Source organism: Lutra lutra, chromosome 1 (assembly GCF_902655055.1).
Source record: "Lutra lutra chromosome 1, mLutLut1.2, whole genome shotgun sequence".
NCBI lineage: Eukaryota > Metazoa > Chordata > Mammalia > Carnivora > Mustelidae > Lutra > Lutra lutra.
This window is the reverse complement of record NC_062278.1, coordinates 70758263-70776341: the sequence shown is the minus strand read 5'-3', so window position 1 is coordinate 70776341 and position 18079 is coordinate 70758263. Positions and strand designations below refer to the sequence as shown.

General features: G+C 41.5%; 1 protein-coding gene across 4 annotated transcripts in view; it reads left to right on the top strand.

Moving 5' to 3' along the window:
• SLC9A9 (solute carrier family 9 member A9) overlaps positions 1 to 18079 on the top strand; it is a 577794-nt gene that overhangs the window by 430299 nt on the left and 129416 nt on the right. For all 4 annotated transcript variants that reach the window (XM_047727082.1, XM_047727072.1, XM_047727098.1 and 1 more), the window contains exon 13: positions 7640 to 7691. In XM_047727082.1, coding sequence (XP_047583038.1) covers positions 7640 to 7691 — 52 coding nt within the window. The remainder of the gene's footprint in view (positions 1 to 7639; positions 7692 to 18079) is intronic.

Here is an 18079-nt window from a genome sequence, read left to right as displayed (position 1 = left end):
CCACCCATAATCTCTGGGAGAGAAAAAAAAGTCATGTGGGCAGCCTCTGGACACAAGGACAGGAATGCCACATGGACCCATGATCCAGTTAATTTCAGTCTGGTAATCAGACATGTCCAGGAGAGCATTCAGGAAACCGGCAGATAATAGTGTGTCCATGCACTTGTAGAGACCCAGGGTGGCAGCCCTGCTCTCAGCAGTATCCCCAGACGTGTATCTTACTCTTCTGAGGGGTTCTCAGTCATATCACATGCTTCCTGCCCCCCAATTGTGGAACTTCCTGTTCTTTCTTCACTTCACGGCACATATGTCATCTCACTTCCCAAATTTAAAATCAAGGACCTCGTTGCGCAACGGTAGCGCGTCTGACTCCAAATTTAAAATCAGAGTTGCCTCTCAGGACCCATTAACCTTTATGCTCTAAAGCCAGTCTTCTGACAGAAGTGTAAAATCATCTATCCAGTTGCACCAAGAGACTCACTGTCACACGTCTGATACAATCCCTCATCCTTTGCCTGAAAGCAAGCAAGAAATGGGGGGAAGACTGGTATTTTTCCTGATACTGAGCCCACATTGATGACAGCTGACTATCTTCCATGTGGTTCTGTCCCGCATAGTGCATATTAATCCAAACGAAAATTTTCTACATCTATTGCCACCACCTTCTTTCAGAAAATGTTCATCTCTTTCCAAGGTTATAATAAATAACTCTCCTGAACCCCTTTCCTACCAACCTTTCTATAAATAAGAGTCCCAAACTGTCTTCTAATGCCAAACATGACACTCCCTTCTCTAGCTTCCATTAACATTCCCAGTCCACTGACCTTGACCTTGAAACATCCATTATACCTCCCTTATTCCTTGGACTTTACCATTTGGTCTCAAGCTCCACTTCAGACAGCAAATAGCCAAAACCCCAGAGGAGAAGAGGCTATTTTTCTTGAGCTGATAAGAATGTATAAACAATGAATGCTGGAACACTGAAAAGAAGTAAAATAAAATAAAATGGATAAAAGAAGAATGTATAGAGCTAACCTTGCTTCACTCAAAATAAATATGCTCAGACCTACTAACCCTGAGCTAGTTTCATCTTTCTAACAGGATGCATACCTCAGGGAAAATTCCCACACATACTTCTCCTATAATATGGTTAATGGCAGGGGTGAATGGTTCTGGTCCTGAGTGGAAATTCAGAAACATTTCAGAACTTTCCTCTCCTTCACTTCACAGTCTGTCGTGCATCACCACCACCCTTCCAAGTATACGTCTGTCAGATCCATTTCTTCTCTACCACCTCTGTCTTCCTTTAGATTCCAATGGGCCCTTGGGTAGACTATCATAGTAATCTATTAAATGACCTTCATGCTTCCAATTTCTTAATATCACAATTTTGCCACCAGTGATTTTTCTAGAACATGAATCTTATTATTTCAACCCCTATTGCCTGTAAGAAACAAACAAACAAAAAGCAAAACAAAACAGAAAACAAAACACTTCTCCTAAGCATAGCATTTAAGGGCCTTTATAATTTATCCTCAAATTACTTTCTGACCTCACCCAAAATAAGTCTGCCCACCTCATCATGCATAACCTTCACAGTCTAGCCACACAACATTATTTACCATGTCTTAAACCTCCTTGGTACTTTTCAACTTCTATGCCTTTGCCCATGCTGTGCCTTCAACCTGGAGTGCCCTCTCCCAAATTCCTTTTCACTTACCATTAAACTTAACCTTGCTGTTGCATTGGTCCAAGCCTGTCAATAGTGATGCTGTGGGCTAGGAATGCCTGAGACACAAATCTGATTGTATTACTCATAGAGAGATCCCACAGATATTTTCCCCAGCAGGGCCGATGTTGTGGCTGGACCAGCCTTTGTGGGTTTCATCATGATTACAAGATGCCCACACTTCAGCAGAAACCATCAGGGAACTTCGAAGGAATAAGATTTATTACTCACACGTCCTGGCATGCTTCAGGCAACATAGCAAGGTTGTGCATAGAAAAAGAGAAAGAGCATGGACCTAGGGTTCTGCATTTATTAGTGTCCAAGGTGGAGTACATAGGTTTTCACTTGTTCACTGTTGAGTGACTAATGTAAAGCATAGGAGCAGGAATTAGGGCATGGGAAATCAGAAGTGGGATCACCAGAGTGGTCAGTTATCTAGGAAAGAGGAAACTATGAATGGGACAGCTTAATTCCTTGTCTGGTGAAAGAGGAAACTATGAATGGGACAGCTTAATTCCTTGTCTGGTGGTTTAACTGGTAACTGTATCATACAACTGGTAGTATGTTTATTCAAGATGAACGTATTTTTGAAATGGATGCTTCAGCAAACAAATGCTTAATGTCGGGCATTACACAACAGTCACTTTACAATACACTACTCCTCTGTGAAATGTACCCAACCTCTCTACAGTCCACCTTGGTTGGCCTATGTGTTCAAATAACTATGTGCAATATTTATCTCGCCATACGCTAGCTCTTTGTTTCCAGTGTTTGTCTCCCTATTAGGTCTTGGGCCATTGAGGACAGGAATCATGTCATTGACCTTTACATCCTAGCATATGTAACTTATAAAAGAATCTACTCTTGGCTTTAACCTATATTATATTCACCATTCAATGGAGGATACACTGATTTTTTTCCTTTTTTCCCCTCTTTTTAAAGATCTTATTTATTTATTTGAGAGAGAGAGCACGAGCCAGGGGAAGGGGGAGAGGGAGAGGGAGAAGCAGACTCCCTGCTGTGCAGGGAGCCCAAAGGTGGGCTGGTAGTGGTTAGGAGGGATTTGGTCCCAGGAACCTGGGATCGTGACCTGAGCCATAGGCAGACACTTAACCAACTGAACCACCCAGGCACACCCAATTTTTCCTAATAATAATAACAACAACAAGAACAATAAGAACGTCAGCAAATATTTCGTGAGAGTTTTATAGGTGGCAGCCAATATTTTACACAATGTATATGTATAAACTTATTTTATTCTTATATTAGCCCATAATGTAGATATATATTTATCCCCACTCATTACTGAGAAAACGGAGGTTTAGAAAGGTTCAGTAATTTGTCCCAAAGTTACAAATCCAATAAATGATAGAAATGAGATTTGAACTCACACAGCCTGGCTCCATGGTCCCAGCTCTTAACTATTCTGCTGCATTGAAATAGTGAAATGAACTGAGGAGAATTTTTTCATTTACTTTAGTTCATTTTCTTATTCTTCCAAAAAAAGATTAAAAATGTTTGAATGATTAATTAGATTAACTTTGGTCATGCACAAGCTCCACGAATATTTCTCGAGTGATATGGAATGGGGGTAGTGAGGTAACAGGTTTGGGCTCCCGGGTGATGTTCTCATAGCGACACGATAGACCCCAAACCTCTGAGGGTGTCTTGCACGCTCCTCCGTTGTCCTGCTGTATGTATATGCTCCATACCCAGTCACTTTTCCCTTACTGAAAGTGTCATTTTTCACACTTAACACAAGTCTTAGAGAAAATGGTTTCTCCTCCCCCACCACCCAGCCCTTGTCAGCAAGGGGCTCAAAAGAAGCAAAATTGCACCTAGGACTATTGGGATTCACACAATAAGACTGAGCCCTAGTAACATTTCACTGCCTTTCTTGAGGTGCTAAGTGATAAGGATCAGAATGGATTTTGTTGACTCTAATGGGAAAAGTGAGCCTTTTGTTAGTTACTCACCTTGCTTCCCCTGGAAGAAAAACCCACCTTTGGAGCATTCTTTTCGGCCATGATTGGATATGGAAGCATCCTGAGATTTCAATACATCTAATAAAACTCACGAAAGAATGGAGGCGCAATAGGAGGGGAGATGCATTATGGTAGCACGGAGATGAGTTTTGCTCTGCAAATGGAGCTGGATGCTCATTGTAAATGAGGAACCCGGAGTGAGATGTTTGAGAGCACAGCTGGGAATATGTGAGAAGCTCACTTTCATTTTCATTTGAATACCGTAGAGGCAGCACTCGACTTGCTTAAAATTAAAAGGTACATCAGGAATGCAAAACATGGTATAAAAGTTTAACTAGTCTTTTTAGTTGCTTTTTAATCTCATACTCGTTCTTTATTTCTCTATATCTTTATAAATGTTTTGGGGGCTGTGCTGGTGTTCATCCATCCACCCCCAGCCTCCCTTTCCTGAAGTCACTCACGCCTTTCCCATCATTTAACTGCCACCAGCACCTTCTTTATAATCACGCAGTGTTTCCTTTCCGCCTGCTTCTCCCTGCTCTCCTTCTGCTACGCTCTACCCCTACCCTCTCTTCCCCTCGCTCTTCAGACACCCTCCTTTCCTTCTCCATTGCCCTCTTACTCCACCAGTCTACCAGGAAATTTGAAATAAACTGCAATCTGGGAGGTTTGGCCCTCTTTAGATAGAAATGATGTTTCACTCTGAAATCCCTGACGTGCCCCTGCCACTGACAAGGCTCAGCCGTAGGTAATCCAATACAGTCAAGGATCCTCCGTTGCAGAATTGGGGACTAGGAGGGCTGATCTTGAACTGAGTGAGCAGTGAGCATAGCAGTGAGCACTGCCCCAGTGATTTTTTTTAAGTCTTGATAATAATAAAAACCATAACATGGGCAATAGCTGCTAACATTTTCTGAGAGCTAACTAGGTACCAGGTCCTAAGCTATCACTTTTATAAGTATTTTCTCATGTAAAACTCACCACCACCCTGGAGAGCATGTTCTGTTATTATCATCATTGTCCTAATGAGAACAGAGCACAGCGAGTGAGCAGCTCACACAGCAGTGAGAGGCTCTTAAGAGCTGGGTTTCCCAGAAGCTTCGACAACCACAGGGCAGTTGTGAGTGCTGGGATTCCAGCTAGGGCTGGTAAATCATGAAGAGCACTGGCTTGGCCTGCACGGCTGCATATAACCAGACGGGCGAACATAGGCTGGGCCAGAGTTGTCGTAGCTAGAGCCCGGGGATCACAGGTGCCATGGAGTTGGGTCTGGGAACAGAGAACAGAGTTGGTGGTACAGAGCTATGCCTAGTCCAAGTCAGTGAAAACATTACGTGTTGGGGGATATGAACCAAAGTAGGGCAATAAGATGGACGGTCCATGGTGGTGATCAGAAGGGGAGGGACAGTAGCAGAAAGTTCAGGAAAGGAGGTGGTTCCTCAGACATACTCAGTGGTGACCACGCTGGAATTTGGAGGGAGGGGATTCAGTCAAAGAGAGAGGCATTGGCAGATCTGGGTAAGGCCACAGCTCCGGGATTGTATTGGGTGGTAGGTCTCAGAAATAAGGACAGGTCCAGTTAGCAACCCTGGAGCATTTTGTCCAGATCAGACGTGCAGAAAGCATGGCTTAAAGCCACAGGAAGGGTGCTAAGGAGCCTTGGATGTCACCTAAGGAGGCTGGACTCCGTCCCATATACACCGGTGACCTCTCACCAGTGCGCTGCTGTAAACACACTAGGCACCACAAGCTGTGGGATGTCGTGTCTTCTTTCCATTCATCTCTCGAAACCCATAGTGTGTAATTGATCTCTTATACCTAAAGGTGAGTGGATTCAAGGTCAACCCTCACAGAATGTCACTTTCACACTGTGACTGACCTGCTTAACCCTGGGGATGCCGTGTGAATGTGCCGTGCATGCTTGTATCAGTTCGTGTATCACAATAGAGACAAGGTAGATCTTTCTCCCAGAGCCCACGGTAGCTGGCGTGGGGAAGTAGGGCAGAGAGTGGGGCCTAGAATACCAGTGTTTTACTTGTAAGCCCTTCTATAACATTTCAGTTTCATTGTTTTGTTGTGTATGTATATATGTGTGTATTATAAACTTGAAAAAAGACATTAAATATGACTATCAGGTAATCAGTCCTGTACTAAATAAAAAAGTAGGAGGGAGCACAGAGACAGTCTGCCAACATATTGTTGTAGGCAGGAAATCCGGGCAATCCAACTGGCAGATATAAGAACTTTAAAAAGATAAAGAACAGTAGCCAGGGACCATTTAATGTGGGCCTAAAGAGGCTCATCTAGAGCTTAGACATCATTGAAACACTGCGAGTGTTGGATTAATCTGGTAAGTGGCGACACCGAGACCTCCAGTTAAGATCCGAGTATCCCCACCACTCTCTGTTTAAGGAAGCAGGGAGCCAGGGAATATAATTCAGCAAGATTTTCATCCAAAGAAGCTAAAATCACAAGAGAGAGAAAGCATTGTTCTTATGCGCTTTTCCTTAGTAGCATGGAAATGACCATAAATTTTTTAGGTTTTTCTAATTCGACCTGCCAAACTACGTGCTCTGGGAGGGCAGGAACCATGTCTGTTTTGCTCACCCAGCTGCCCCAGGACGGAAATGACTTCTATGGAGTTTCTCTTTCCTCAAGCCCCTTGAGATGCTTGTCTGCTCAAGGCCAAGAAAGGCTACGGGCCTGGTCCCAGGAGCAGACCCTAAGCTTCCATGAAGTGGGAGGAGGGAGGAGGTATTCTTGCTCCTGGTGGAGCGTCAATTTTAGGCCTCTGAGGTACCCTTTGCTGAGTCCCACATAAAACTGAAGAACTTAATCCGCTGCCATAATTCCTCCGCTCCATCTGGCTGCTGGAATAATTGAAACTAGAAAGGTCTGCTTTGATTGCTGCTGGAAAGGAAAGCTCAAATTTTCGTGGAAAACCTCAGTACTGCCTCAAACTTAAATGCTGGGTTGCCTGGAAAATTCAGTTTCTGTTCTCCCCAGTATTCTAGACATGAACCTGAAAAAGGCCCTAAACAGAAGTGGCAGTGGGAACTTCAGGACCCTTAGTTCCACTCACAGCCTACACAGGTGCCAAGGACCCCTCTGGGGAGGGGGGCAGGAAGAAGGGGGATCTGGGCTTACCCAGAAATAAGGGCTCCTAGGCTCCCAGCATCAGCCACATCAGCCACAGCAGAGCCTTGAACATGGCCCAGCGTCAGGAGAGAGGGGGCTGGGGTGTCTCCACACTGGTGGAGCCTGGGCTCCAGGCCCTCTGCACCGAAGTGCCACTGCCCGGACCCACCAAGGGACTTCAGGCTTTAACTCTTCCCTACTCTTTCTCCCCCACCCCTCCTCTCCTCCCTCTCTCTCTCCTCCTCTAGCCCTCCAATCTCAGCAACCCCTCACCTGCTCCTCTCTTCCTGGACTTCTCTCTCTCCTCTCCCCACCCTTCTCCCTGCACTGCCTCCTTCCTCCCTTCTGGCTTTGGGAGGCCAATGCCTAATCCATTAGGCCACAGGGGGACTCTCTGCTCTCTCTTTTGTCTCTTTCCTCACCCCTCCTTTGCTCTCCTCCCTGACCCCTCTCCCTCCCTCCATCCTTTCCCCTTCCTTCTCTCCCTCTGACTTCAAATAGATCAAATAGCTCTTTCTACTCTAAGGAAATCAAAGGTTAGTCCCCACCAGAGGTTCTTCTCAGTTCCACACACAGTGTCATGAGCTGTGCTGCGGCCCAGCTGCACAAGCTCTTATTCCGACATAAATCCATTTGAGGTTCTTTTGATTCAGGGAGAGGTAAGATGGTTTTCTGCCAAATCTTTCCTCTGATTTGTATCATATTTGGCTCAGGCATTCAGTCACGCAAAACTGTCTCGCCTCCTCTGCAGCAAGGCCCTTAACCAGTTTTCTGATTTCCTTAACAGAGTTGGTGTGGACCTGGATGAAGATCTGAAGGAGGAGCCTACCTCAACCCAGGCAAGTCAAAGAGGCCAATTCATAGAGTATAGAGATAGGAGATGTTCTGTTCCATGGAATGTTTCATGCTTGTCCAGCACGTGGCCAAGGGGCTCAACCTGAAGGGGGCTGTCTGCACTGAGAAAACACAACTGATGACTATAAAATACCTGGGAATTTAGGGTATCAATAACCTTTGTATCACCTTTAGAATGCTTAAAATCAGCATGCCCCTGCACCTTCTCTGTGGCAACAGGAAGCTGGAAACCCTCCAGTGTAGAAGCAAGAGCATGGGTCCTGGAATGAGGTAGCCTGGAGTTCAAATCCCTGCCCAGGGACTTGTTAGCTAGACAATCTCAGTAAAATTTATTCAGTGATACCCAATGCATGTTGGGCACACAACAAATGGACCTGTTTCTCCCACATGGCTTCTCATACATCTCTAGGTGAATAGAAATATTGAAACATTGAAAATTTGCAAAAGCACAGAGAAAATGTCTAGGTGATCCATTCCTAACTGAGCTGAGCAACCATTATCTGCAGAGATCTGAAAGTCCTTGGGGAAATTTGTTCAGAAAGATGTGCTGTTCCCTCAAGTACGGCAAGTGTATTCTCCAAACTCTGAAGCTGACATTCCAGTAGAATCTGCATTGACAATTTTGCATTGGCCATTTTTAACTCAGTACTTAAAACAAACTGTGTGGGAATGTTGCACCTTTTGTTGAAACTGTAAGTGGATGGACACGATAGAAAAATATCATAAATAAGTCATGTTGCTTAATGACTCGTGTTATGATCATACCTGGATTGAAAGAAGATCGATGTCTCTTTTATTCCGTCATTTTTTTTTCCGTAAATGCCATCAGTGAGGCACAGCTGGTGAGTTCTGCTGGGCAAAATGCAAGTACTTTTCTGGTTTACATAGACATAAAGAAGGAAGGACCCTGTGTGCTATAAAAAGGACTGAAAAATTAAGTTGGTGATGATCCTGGCTTATTGCACTTTGATTTTTTTTTTTTTTTTTTTTTGTAACGTGTTTGTGTTGCAAGGCCAGGCTGGTGCTGTATTCACAGACTCCTAGCCCAGGAAACACACCTACCTGCAGGAGTGTGCACAGCAGGGGTGCCAGCACACTGGGATTGGGGCCAGCTTGGTGACCTCAGAAAGGAGATCAAAGCCCATCTCCTTATCCTAGTGGGCTGTAATGAGTAGTTAGGAAGGTCTGGTGGTGGCAGATTTTTGAAAAGCATTTTCAGCTCATATAGGTCAACTAATCCATTCTCCTACCTTCAAGCAAAACTTTTTTATCTAAATTTTATCTTTCTGTTCCCTCTTTTTCTTTAAAAGAAAGGAGATAGAACAAGAAAATTCATCAAAGAAAATTCTTCATCTTTCTCTAGCTGCCTAATATCTTTAAATCACATATAATTATTGGAAAGATTGCCTACTGGACTAACTCCTTCCTTTTCCAACTTAAGCATTTCATTTCAGCTCCTTCACATCATTGTTAATTCAGTAATAACTCCTACCTAAAGATACTTAAACCAGTAGAAAGTTTTTTTCTGTTAGAGAAATGAGATAGTGCCACGAGGTACGGAGAAAACTACATTGTATGTGGGCAGATATTTTATGCCTTTGAGTCTCAGTTTCCCTGTCTGTAAAATGTGAATGATAATAATGTCTACTTCTCCTGGTTGGTTGACAATCAAGTGAAAATATATTTATGAAAACTGTGTAACTTAATTAATTTAGTTAAACCAGTCTCATCTTATGAAGGACTTGTGGCAGCTTACACATATAATAAAATAATAGTAAATATTTTAAGAGATTTTAAAATTCAATAAATGATATTACTCAGAGCAAAGATCAAAATCAGAGGAGTAAAAAGAATCATGAATGAGCAGATCATAAGGTCTTATATACTTGCTTAGTCAAACCACAAGTAAGCTTTGGTAGCCAAGGGGGTAAGGAAGAAAAAATAATTAACCATATGCTAACTTATTATCATTAGAGGGAAAAATCATACTCTGTCCTCAAGTGGTACAAAACTTCACAGCCCGCTGTTTTAAAGGAAATTTCTCACTTGGGGCTTCTTGTACAGGACACATAAAAAGCTTATACAAATGTTAGCTAACTAACCTTATAAATTACACCATTCCTACTGAACTGTTGCTGCTTAAAAATAATTTTATCTTTAAGAGGTGCCCTGGCAGGGTTCTTATTCACAATAATGTTTGACTACCAAGGTAGCTAACATTTCAGAAAGCAATTTTCTACAAACCTTGGAATAATTCTTATCTTTAGTGTCAAGTATAGGAAACAGGAGGATGGAGCTAGAAATAAAAGAAACCACAGTGTCTGTGCAGCTGCCACCTGACCTGAAGAGTTTTTTTGTTTTGCTTTGGTTTGGTTTGGTTTTGGTACTTTCCGAACTATGTGTCAAGAACCTCTTTTGCCCTCATTTTGCCTGACAGCTCTTCACTTATTATCAGCTTCTGTTGCTCTGTTGGGCTGAAGAACATAAACTCTAATTCTTAGGAGGATTGCATTTTTCCACTCAGTTTGCATTTATTAAATTGGGCTTGCGTTAACAAGATGATTTTCACACTGGTCAACTTCTAAAAAAAGAAGAAGGCTATTTTTACCAAAAGCTAAAAATTTTACAGTTATGGCAGTTACTGATCATATACTCTCAAAATCAATAATAAACATGTTATTATACTTTTTAAGGAACCTCCTCTTTGTGGAGAGTAAAACAACCTTTGGGAAATATAAACATCTAGCCGCAACTAACAGGCAAAGTTACAACTTTCCTCTTCATCATGTAACAACTTTGGAGTGTGAGTGGTACTACACTCTTGCTGTACCAGACCCTGAAGATTCAGAAAGCAGAGTGCACATACAGTGATTAGAGTTTAAATATATACTCTGTGCAAACGTGCTTCTTCGAGAAATGGGAGATAGTACAGTTGTGGATTTTATGTCTCTTAAATTTAAAACAAAAACAAGCAAACAAAGCAAAAAACCTCTGAGACTCTCCATCACCACCACCAACCATAGAAGTTTTCCTTGTAATTGATTCTGTGTCCTTGAAAACACAGCAATGCCGAGAAGCTAAGAATCACTGGAGCCCCACACTCACCTTAATCTTTTAATAGAAATTCCTTCTGCCTGGGAAAGCTTGCCACTATGGCTTCTCTTTTTCCCTTTTTGCCATTTTTCTCAGGATCATCCTAATATTTGCTGAGTACAGACTATTGTTAACACATCTAAGCACCTTATCTATATTAACTCAATTTCCGAGATAACCCTGTGAGTGGGTTCTGATATTATCCCCATATTACATAAAAGAAAACTGTATACAAATGAGCTAAATAGCTTGTCCAAGGATACATAGTGGGAAGAGGTGGAATGTTAACCCAGACAATCTGGTTCTAGAACTTCCACTCTTTTTTTTTTTTTTAAGATTTTATTTATTTATTTGACACAGAGAGAGGTCACAAGTAGGCAGAGATGCAGGTGGGTGGGGCGGTGGGGGGGCGCGGGGAGCAGGCTCCCTGCTGAATAGAGAACCGGATGCGGGGCTCGATCCCAGAACCCTGGGATCAGGACCTGAGCCAAAGGCAGAGGCATAACCCACTGAGCCACCCAGGCGCCCTCAGAACTTCCACTCTTAAGTGGTATGATTCATGCATGTGTTCATTCATCCGTACAACCCACCAGGTCAGGCACTAGTCTAGGTGTGAAGAGGACACATCGGTTAGCAGTTCCAAGTTCCCACCCTCACAGAGCTTTTACTCTAGTGGGGACGCTGATAAGAGAAAAGGTAAGCAACTACACCCGTTCAGGTAACGACAGGAGTAGAGCCAGTAAGAGGGTGGGGAACAACAGAGAAGCTATTGCCTCATCAGGGCCTGCCTCTCTGAGGAAATGGTGTTTGAGATTAGAGGTCTGATTGATGGGCAGAAGTGAGCCCTGTGAGATCTGGAGGAAAGAAGTAGTCCAGAAAGAGGCTACTGCAAGGGATGAAGGCCATGGAGTCACAGTGGGATTATGGTGTGTTCCGTGAGTAGCAGGAAGGCCAGTGTGGCTGTGGCTTGGTGAATAAGGTGGGAGCAGATGGACATGAACTGGGAGAGACAGAAAGGGGCCAGATCGTTGACCATGGTGATGAATTTGATTTGATTCTGCATGCAGTGGAGGTAAAAGCTCTTCGAGGTTTGGAGCTTGGTAGAAATAGAATTAACCCTTTTTAAGAACTCATTTTTCTCTCATCTCTACTCTGCCCACTGTTACAATGAGGTTAACTTTCATCTTTTCTAACATAATTTTTATTTGTTAACACTATGCATGCTTCTCTATGTGCTCTCTGAATGCTAACTCCCCCCCCCTTTTTTTTTTTTGCACTTCCCATAGTTTCTTCATTGAAATTCTGTTTTTGGTTGTCACTTATGCTTGTGTGTAACCTCTGTGGATCAGTTCTGGTCACTGCAGCCCAAGAAAGTCAGAGCAGAGCTGAGAAAGGTACAGAGAAGGGCAACTTCAATAACTTAGCAGGGGGAGATTAAAAGGATTACTATTTCTCCTGCAGAAAGATTAGCACTAAGAAGAAATACAATGAAGTGTCTATAAAAATATGAAGAGTGTGAGTAAGGTGAACAAAGACTTATTGGCCAATTCCCAGGAAACCATAACCTGGAATACCCTTGAAGCCTGAAAGAGCTTGTTTGGGAAAGAATAAAGGGATTTGTTCTTCTGCACAACTGATACTTATTACTCATGGTCATCTAGAGTTGCAAGGGCTGGAAATATAAGGAGATTCAGGTGGTAGGGTCCTCTCATCATTAAATAAAAATTAATTTTTCCCTGTGAATATTTTCAAGTATCCTGATAAAAACCTATAGAAACAGAATAAATACTCATATATGTTTGAATGAATATATATATATATGTATATATATATATATATTCCTGTTTTAACGATTATCAACATTTTCTCAAACTGGCCCCTATGCTGTTGGAATTGATCTCATAGAATATAAGTTCCATATTACCTCCACAGATATTTCAGAAATAGAATACTAAGCTCTATAAAATTGACCTAACCCAGATGAGGGGTTTTTATGTTGCATTGTAACTAGTAGTGCTTTGAGAAAAGTAAAAGGCATTTTTTCAGAGCAAATATCTTTGTAACATCAACTTTATTTTGGTTATCATTGCTTATGTTTTATACATCCTCCCACTAATTCTTTACTGCTTAGAACAAAATTCCATATATTTATCTTACCTATACATTCTACCATTGTTCTAGAAAGCAGGAATGATCATGAGAAAGAGGAAGCAGAAGATAGCAGCCACAATTTCATGAGCAGTTTTTATATATCAGGTGCCATGTGCATAACCATGTTTCTTTACCTTGACCGATCAAGATGCCTCTTATAACCCCATTTTAAAAACTGTGAAACTGGGGGCGCCAGGGTGGCTCAGTGGGTTAAAGCCTCTGCCTTCAGCTCAGGTCATGATCCCAGGGTCCTCAGACCGAGTCCTGCATCAGGCTCTCTGCTCAGTGGGGAGACTGCTTCCTCCCCTCTCTCTGCCTGCCTCTCTGACTACTTGTGATCTCTGTCTGTCAAATAAATAAATAAAATCTTTTAAAAAAACCCAAAAAACTATGAAACTGAAATTCAGAGAATTAAAGGAACTTTCCCAAGACAACAACAACAACAAATTCTAGACACTTAAGCAGTACCCAAACTCCAGTCTCTAGTTCCTCAACTCAGCGAGGCAGCTGCTTTCTGCTTGGACCCTACCTCCTGGCATTGCAAGTGGAATAGGGCCTCTGGGCAGAAAGTCAAGGGAAATAGAAGCTCATGTCACTCGTTTTCCTTCTCTGGAGAATCATAGTCCTTTGCCGCCAAGTTATCTAATAACTGAATTCTATATTTATGAAACCAGTTATTCTATGATAGTCAACCATTACATATTTTGGAAGTAGTTTTATAGGGGAAACATTATTTTGCTTTGCTTTGTTTTGTTTTGTTTTTGGACAAATTCATAATACTACATATTCGAATCACAAGCCTCAAAGTAAGACTATTATTTTTGTTACACTGTTTATGGTTTGGGCACTGTCATTAGGGTCGTCATGAGTTAGGATCTTCTTATTCCAAGGTGCATTTTCCACTGGGATGTGTGATTGTGAGTGTGTGCTGTGTGTGTGTACATGGATATAAAGGAGTTAACACACTAAATTATGGTATAAATAAGGTATTAATTAAGAATACTGTGAATTAAGTATAGTGAGATGATGTAAACTTTCTTCTGCCTGTAAGCTGGTCCATTGTTGTATGTCTTGCAATCAATCTGAAATCCATAACATGGTATACTGGGTCTAGGATAAGTTTTGATAAACTTTTAAGGCAGGAATATACCTTCTACATTCCAAATATGCCACCTTTGTGGATACACTTTGTATACTACAAAGAGTTGTGCCTTATCATCTTATTATCTCTGCCGAACTCCCACTCCCATACCTTTTACATCTGCAACTTAGGATTCCAGCATATAGTCATATTAGCTTTCTATTCATAACAAATTATCCCAAAAATTAGTGTCTTAAAACAACAAACATTTATTATCTCACAGTTCCTATAGGTAGGGAATCTGAAAGCAACTGAGCTGTTTCTGACTCAAGATCTCTCATGAAATTGCAATCAGAATGTCAGCTACAACTATAGTCATCTGAAGGCTCAACTGGGGCTGAGGGATCCACTTCCATGTCAGCAAAAAGCCACCAGTGCACTTCTGACTTCTGACTGGCAGAAAGACTCAGCTCCTCACCACATGTATATCTCCATACAGACACTTGAATATCCTTACAATATGTCACTGACTTTTCTCATTTGGTCCAAGACAGACAGCAAGGAGGAAGCCACATGCCTTTTAATGACCTTGTCTTGGATATAGCACATCTCTTCTGCCCCATTCTATTGATAAAAAATGAGTCACTAAGTACAATCCACACTGAATAGGAAGGAAAATCAGGCTCCATTTATAAAACAAAAAGTGCCAAAGAATTTATGGATGCACATTTTTAAACCACTGCAATATAATATTATATTTACCTGAACTAAATAATTTATTTTCACCTGGACTAACTTGAATCTCCTATATAGAAAAGTTAATTGAGTAGGCCTTTTCTTTGTAGCTAAACCATGAGTTTAGCCCATCTGGTAGTTTGTCTGTGTCTACATGTCATCTTAACAGTTTTATCCATCCTTGATAGTTCTCTCCTTCATTTTTATCTCCCTAAGCATGTATTTTCTGACTGTACCTTCTTGAGAACATTTATGAATTTATCATAGCCCAGGGAAGGTGAGAATATTTGTATTGAAAAATTGATGATTTACCTTTTAAAATGTAAATTTGAAAAAATTTCCTATTGACCTTCGGTTTCACTATGTTCCTTCTTCAAATCCAGAAATTTTTCTCTTTAGGGACACAGAATCTGGTCCTTTCCTTGGAAATGAGAAAATCAAAGCAATAAACTTGAAATTATTACATAAATAAATTTCCAACTGCGGGGAAATGGTTGGGCAAAAGTATGGCTCTCAAATTCTATTCACACATACCACTTGAAAAAATGCTCTGGAACCCATAAGGAGCTCTACAGGTTTGTTATGATAATTATTTGTCTTTATTATCATTCTGTGCAACTTCCACTGACATTAATATTGAATATGAAATCTCAAGAAATAGAAAGGAAAATCTCTCTCTCTTAATCCATTGAATCCCCTGAAATGAGGAGCAATCCCACATGATTATCCTAGAGCAGAGTTCATCCAGTTCACTTACCAGAGGACCCACATTTGAATATTGATAGAGGAGTTTATTTGCATTTGCTTAGTTCTTTTTCATTAAGGTTAATACAACAAACAGTCCCTTCTTGCTTCAGTGTCTGGTTTGCACAGATTTCTGGCCTGAGCCTTTTGTTTTCTCCCAGGGGTCCAAATAAGCATAAAACAAAGAGTCCCTTCCTAATTTTCCTATTGCTCCCTCTCTGGGGTTATGCTAAGGGCCAGGGGGTCACTTAAAAATAAGGACTCACTCCCTACTGTGCTCAGTCACTTCCCAACCTCTGGTCTATTCCTTTGTTTAGGGAGGAAAAAGAAAGATATCAAATGTCCCAGTCACTTTTACCTTTTCCCAGAAATAGAAACTAATAAAGGAACCAGAAATTGCACATATATCAAACGCTCTGCTTCTTAGGAGTATCAAGGGCAAATAAAAGTTAAGATTCAATGTTCTTGAATCTCCAGTTCCCATTTACAGTGTGAAACATGAGGCTCAGAGCTGATAAGTGTATTGTTATTAAATGGTAAACGGTAGAGTCAGAACTCAAATCTTGGTTTTCAGTTTCTGAATCATCTGTGTGTTCCAACATGCGCACCACTTCCCCTCTGGGATGAAGGAACTCAAAAGAAAAGAAATACTGCTAGTGACAAAGAAAATACCATCAAGTTCCATATTCTGCTTCTAACAATCACTCCCATCCATTGTCCTTGGGTGTGAGTTGATCTCTGTTTCAGAATAATCTAGGTAAATTAAAGCTACCTGCTGTCCTCTGCCCATCTGGACCCTCCCAGAGGCTTGCCCTCTGTGCTGCCTCATCAGATACCTTCCCTGTTCCAGGGTGAACGCAAAGGCTGGCCTTCCCTTGGCACATTTATCTTCAACCCCCAGTGAACAAGCAGAGCACACAGTAGACTAACTCATTTATTTCTACTCATTTATTGATGGCCTTTCATAACCGAGTTATTAAGTCATCAATAACTTCAGAGAAATAAATGAACAGATCCAGAATGGGGCCAACAGATATTTAAGATACCCACTGAAAATTTTTTCTAGGATCAGCAGAAAAGTCAATGCTGGGTCATCAGCGGCATTTCCCTCACCTGGGAAAACATGGTCTGTGTTTTATTCTAATTAAAACACAGTCTGTTTCTTTACAAACTAGTAAAATGAATAACATCTCCAATGTCCCAAATAAAATAAAGTTTGAAAAAAGATTAACTTTGTTAAAATTTTTCCAAAGTACTACCTAATATGTGTTGCTCTTATCAGCTGTCAAAAAAATATTTCTGAAAGTTTTGCCATTTCAGAAAGTTCTGAAAGTATAAGATCTTTCACGAGTGCTTGTGGGTTCTGGTATATTCCCCTCAGGAAATAAAATACAAATGATCTGGAAAGGGGAAAGAAGGGCAGAGAAGGCTTCTAAGACCTTGGAAAACCCTTGAAACCCAGATCCAGGAGTCTAGAGAAATTCCTTACACAGACATTGAGTTTCTGTAGGGACACTTTTTACAGCCATCACACTTTACCCAGACGGTGGCAGTCATGCATTTTCATTATGTTTTGGGGTGTAGGTAGCTGCTCTATCTCAACCTATAAGATCACCCCAAAATCCTGACCTCATCTCCCTGTTCAGAGGTTTCTTTGCCTTAGATTGCTCTCTATTTATATGCTGGGACCCCATCTAAATGAGAGGAATCTTGGCTGCTGAGGGGTCACAAACATGCTTGGAAGCCTCCCTGTGCCTCAGTTTCCTCATCTGTCACATAGGAATAATAATAGAACATACCTCATCAAATTTTTATAGTTATTAGAAGAATTAATACATGAAAATCACTTGAAATAGTGTCTGGCACATGGTGAGTGTTCAAGAAATGTCAGCTGTTTTTGTTGTTGTTTTCATTAATTAAAAAAATACAATGTTTTCCATAAAATTAGGACCTTGGAGTCCAGCTAGTTCTAATTTCCTCAATTCATTTTGCAGACAAAGAAACTTCAGCCCAGTAACTTATACAATGCCTGTGTTCTCCAGAGTTTAAAGACGAAGTGAGATAACTCACAGAAAAAACCCTCATCTCTGGAGTCCCGTAGTCTCCCATTCAAATTCCCACTCTGTCGCTTGCTAGCCCGAGACTTTGGGCTCCTCTCATCCCTTCTCTGAACCTCTCTAGGTCCTCATCTGTAAACTAAATGTAACATGACCACCTTGCTAGAATGTTTTGAAAACTGAAAAACAATGACTGAAAAAGTTAATGACTGTGACTACCGTGCTGCCAAGGAATTCAGGAGCATTCAGTAGCTGGGGACTGCCGTTCTCACAGCCATTCAGCGGGACAGAGAGCGTGCTAGACCTGGACCCCCAGACCCCTGACTGCCAGCCAAGCTCACCACCACACACCGTTATTTAAAAACAAACAACCAAACCAAACCATGAATTTGCTTACACTACTTTCTCTCCGTTTTCTTCAATGACTATCTTGTCATCGGTGGATGTTATCGGCTATCAAAAACTCCCTGTGCCTGCTGATGGATAAGGTTTTGTAAGCTTTTCATTCTTC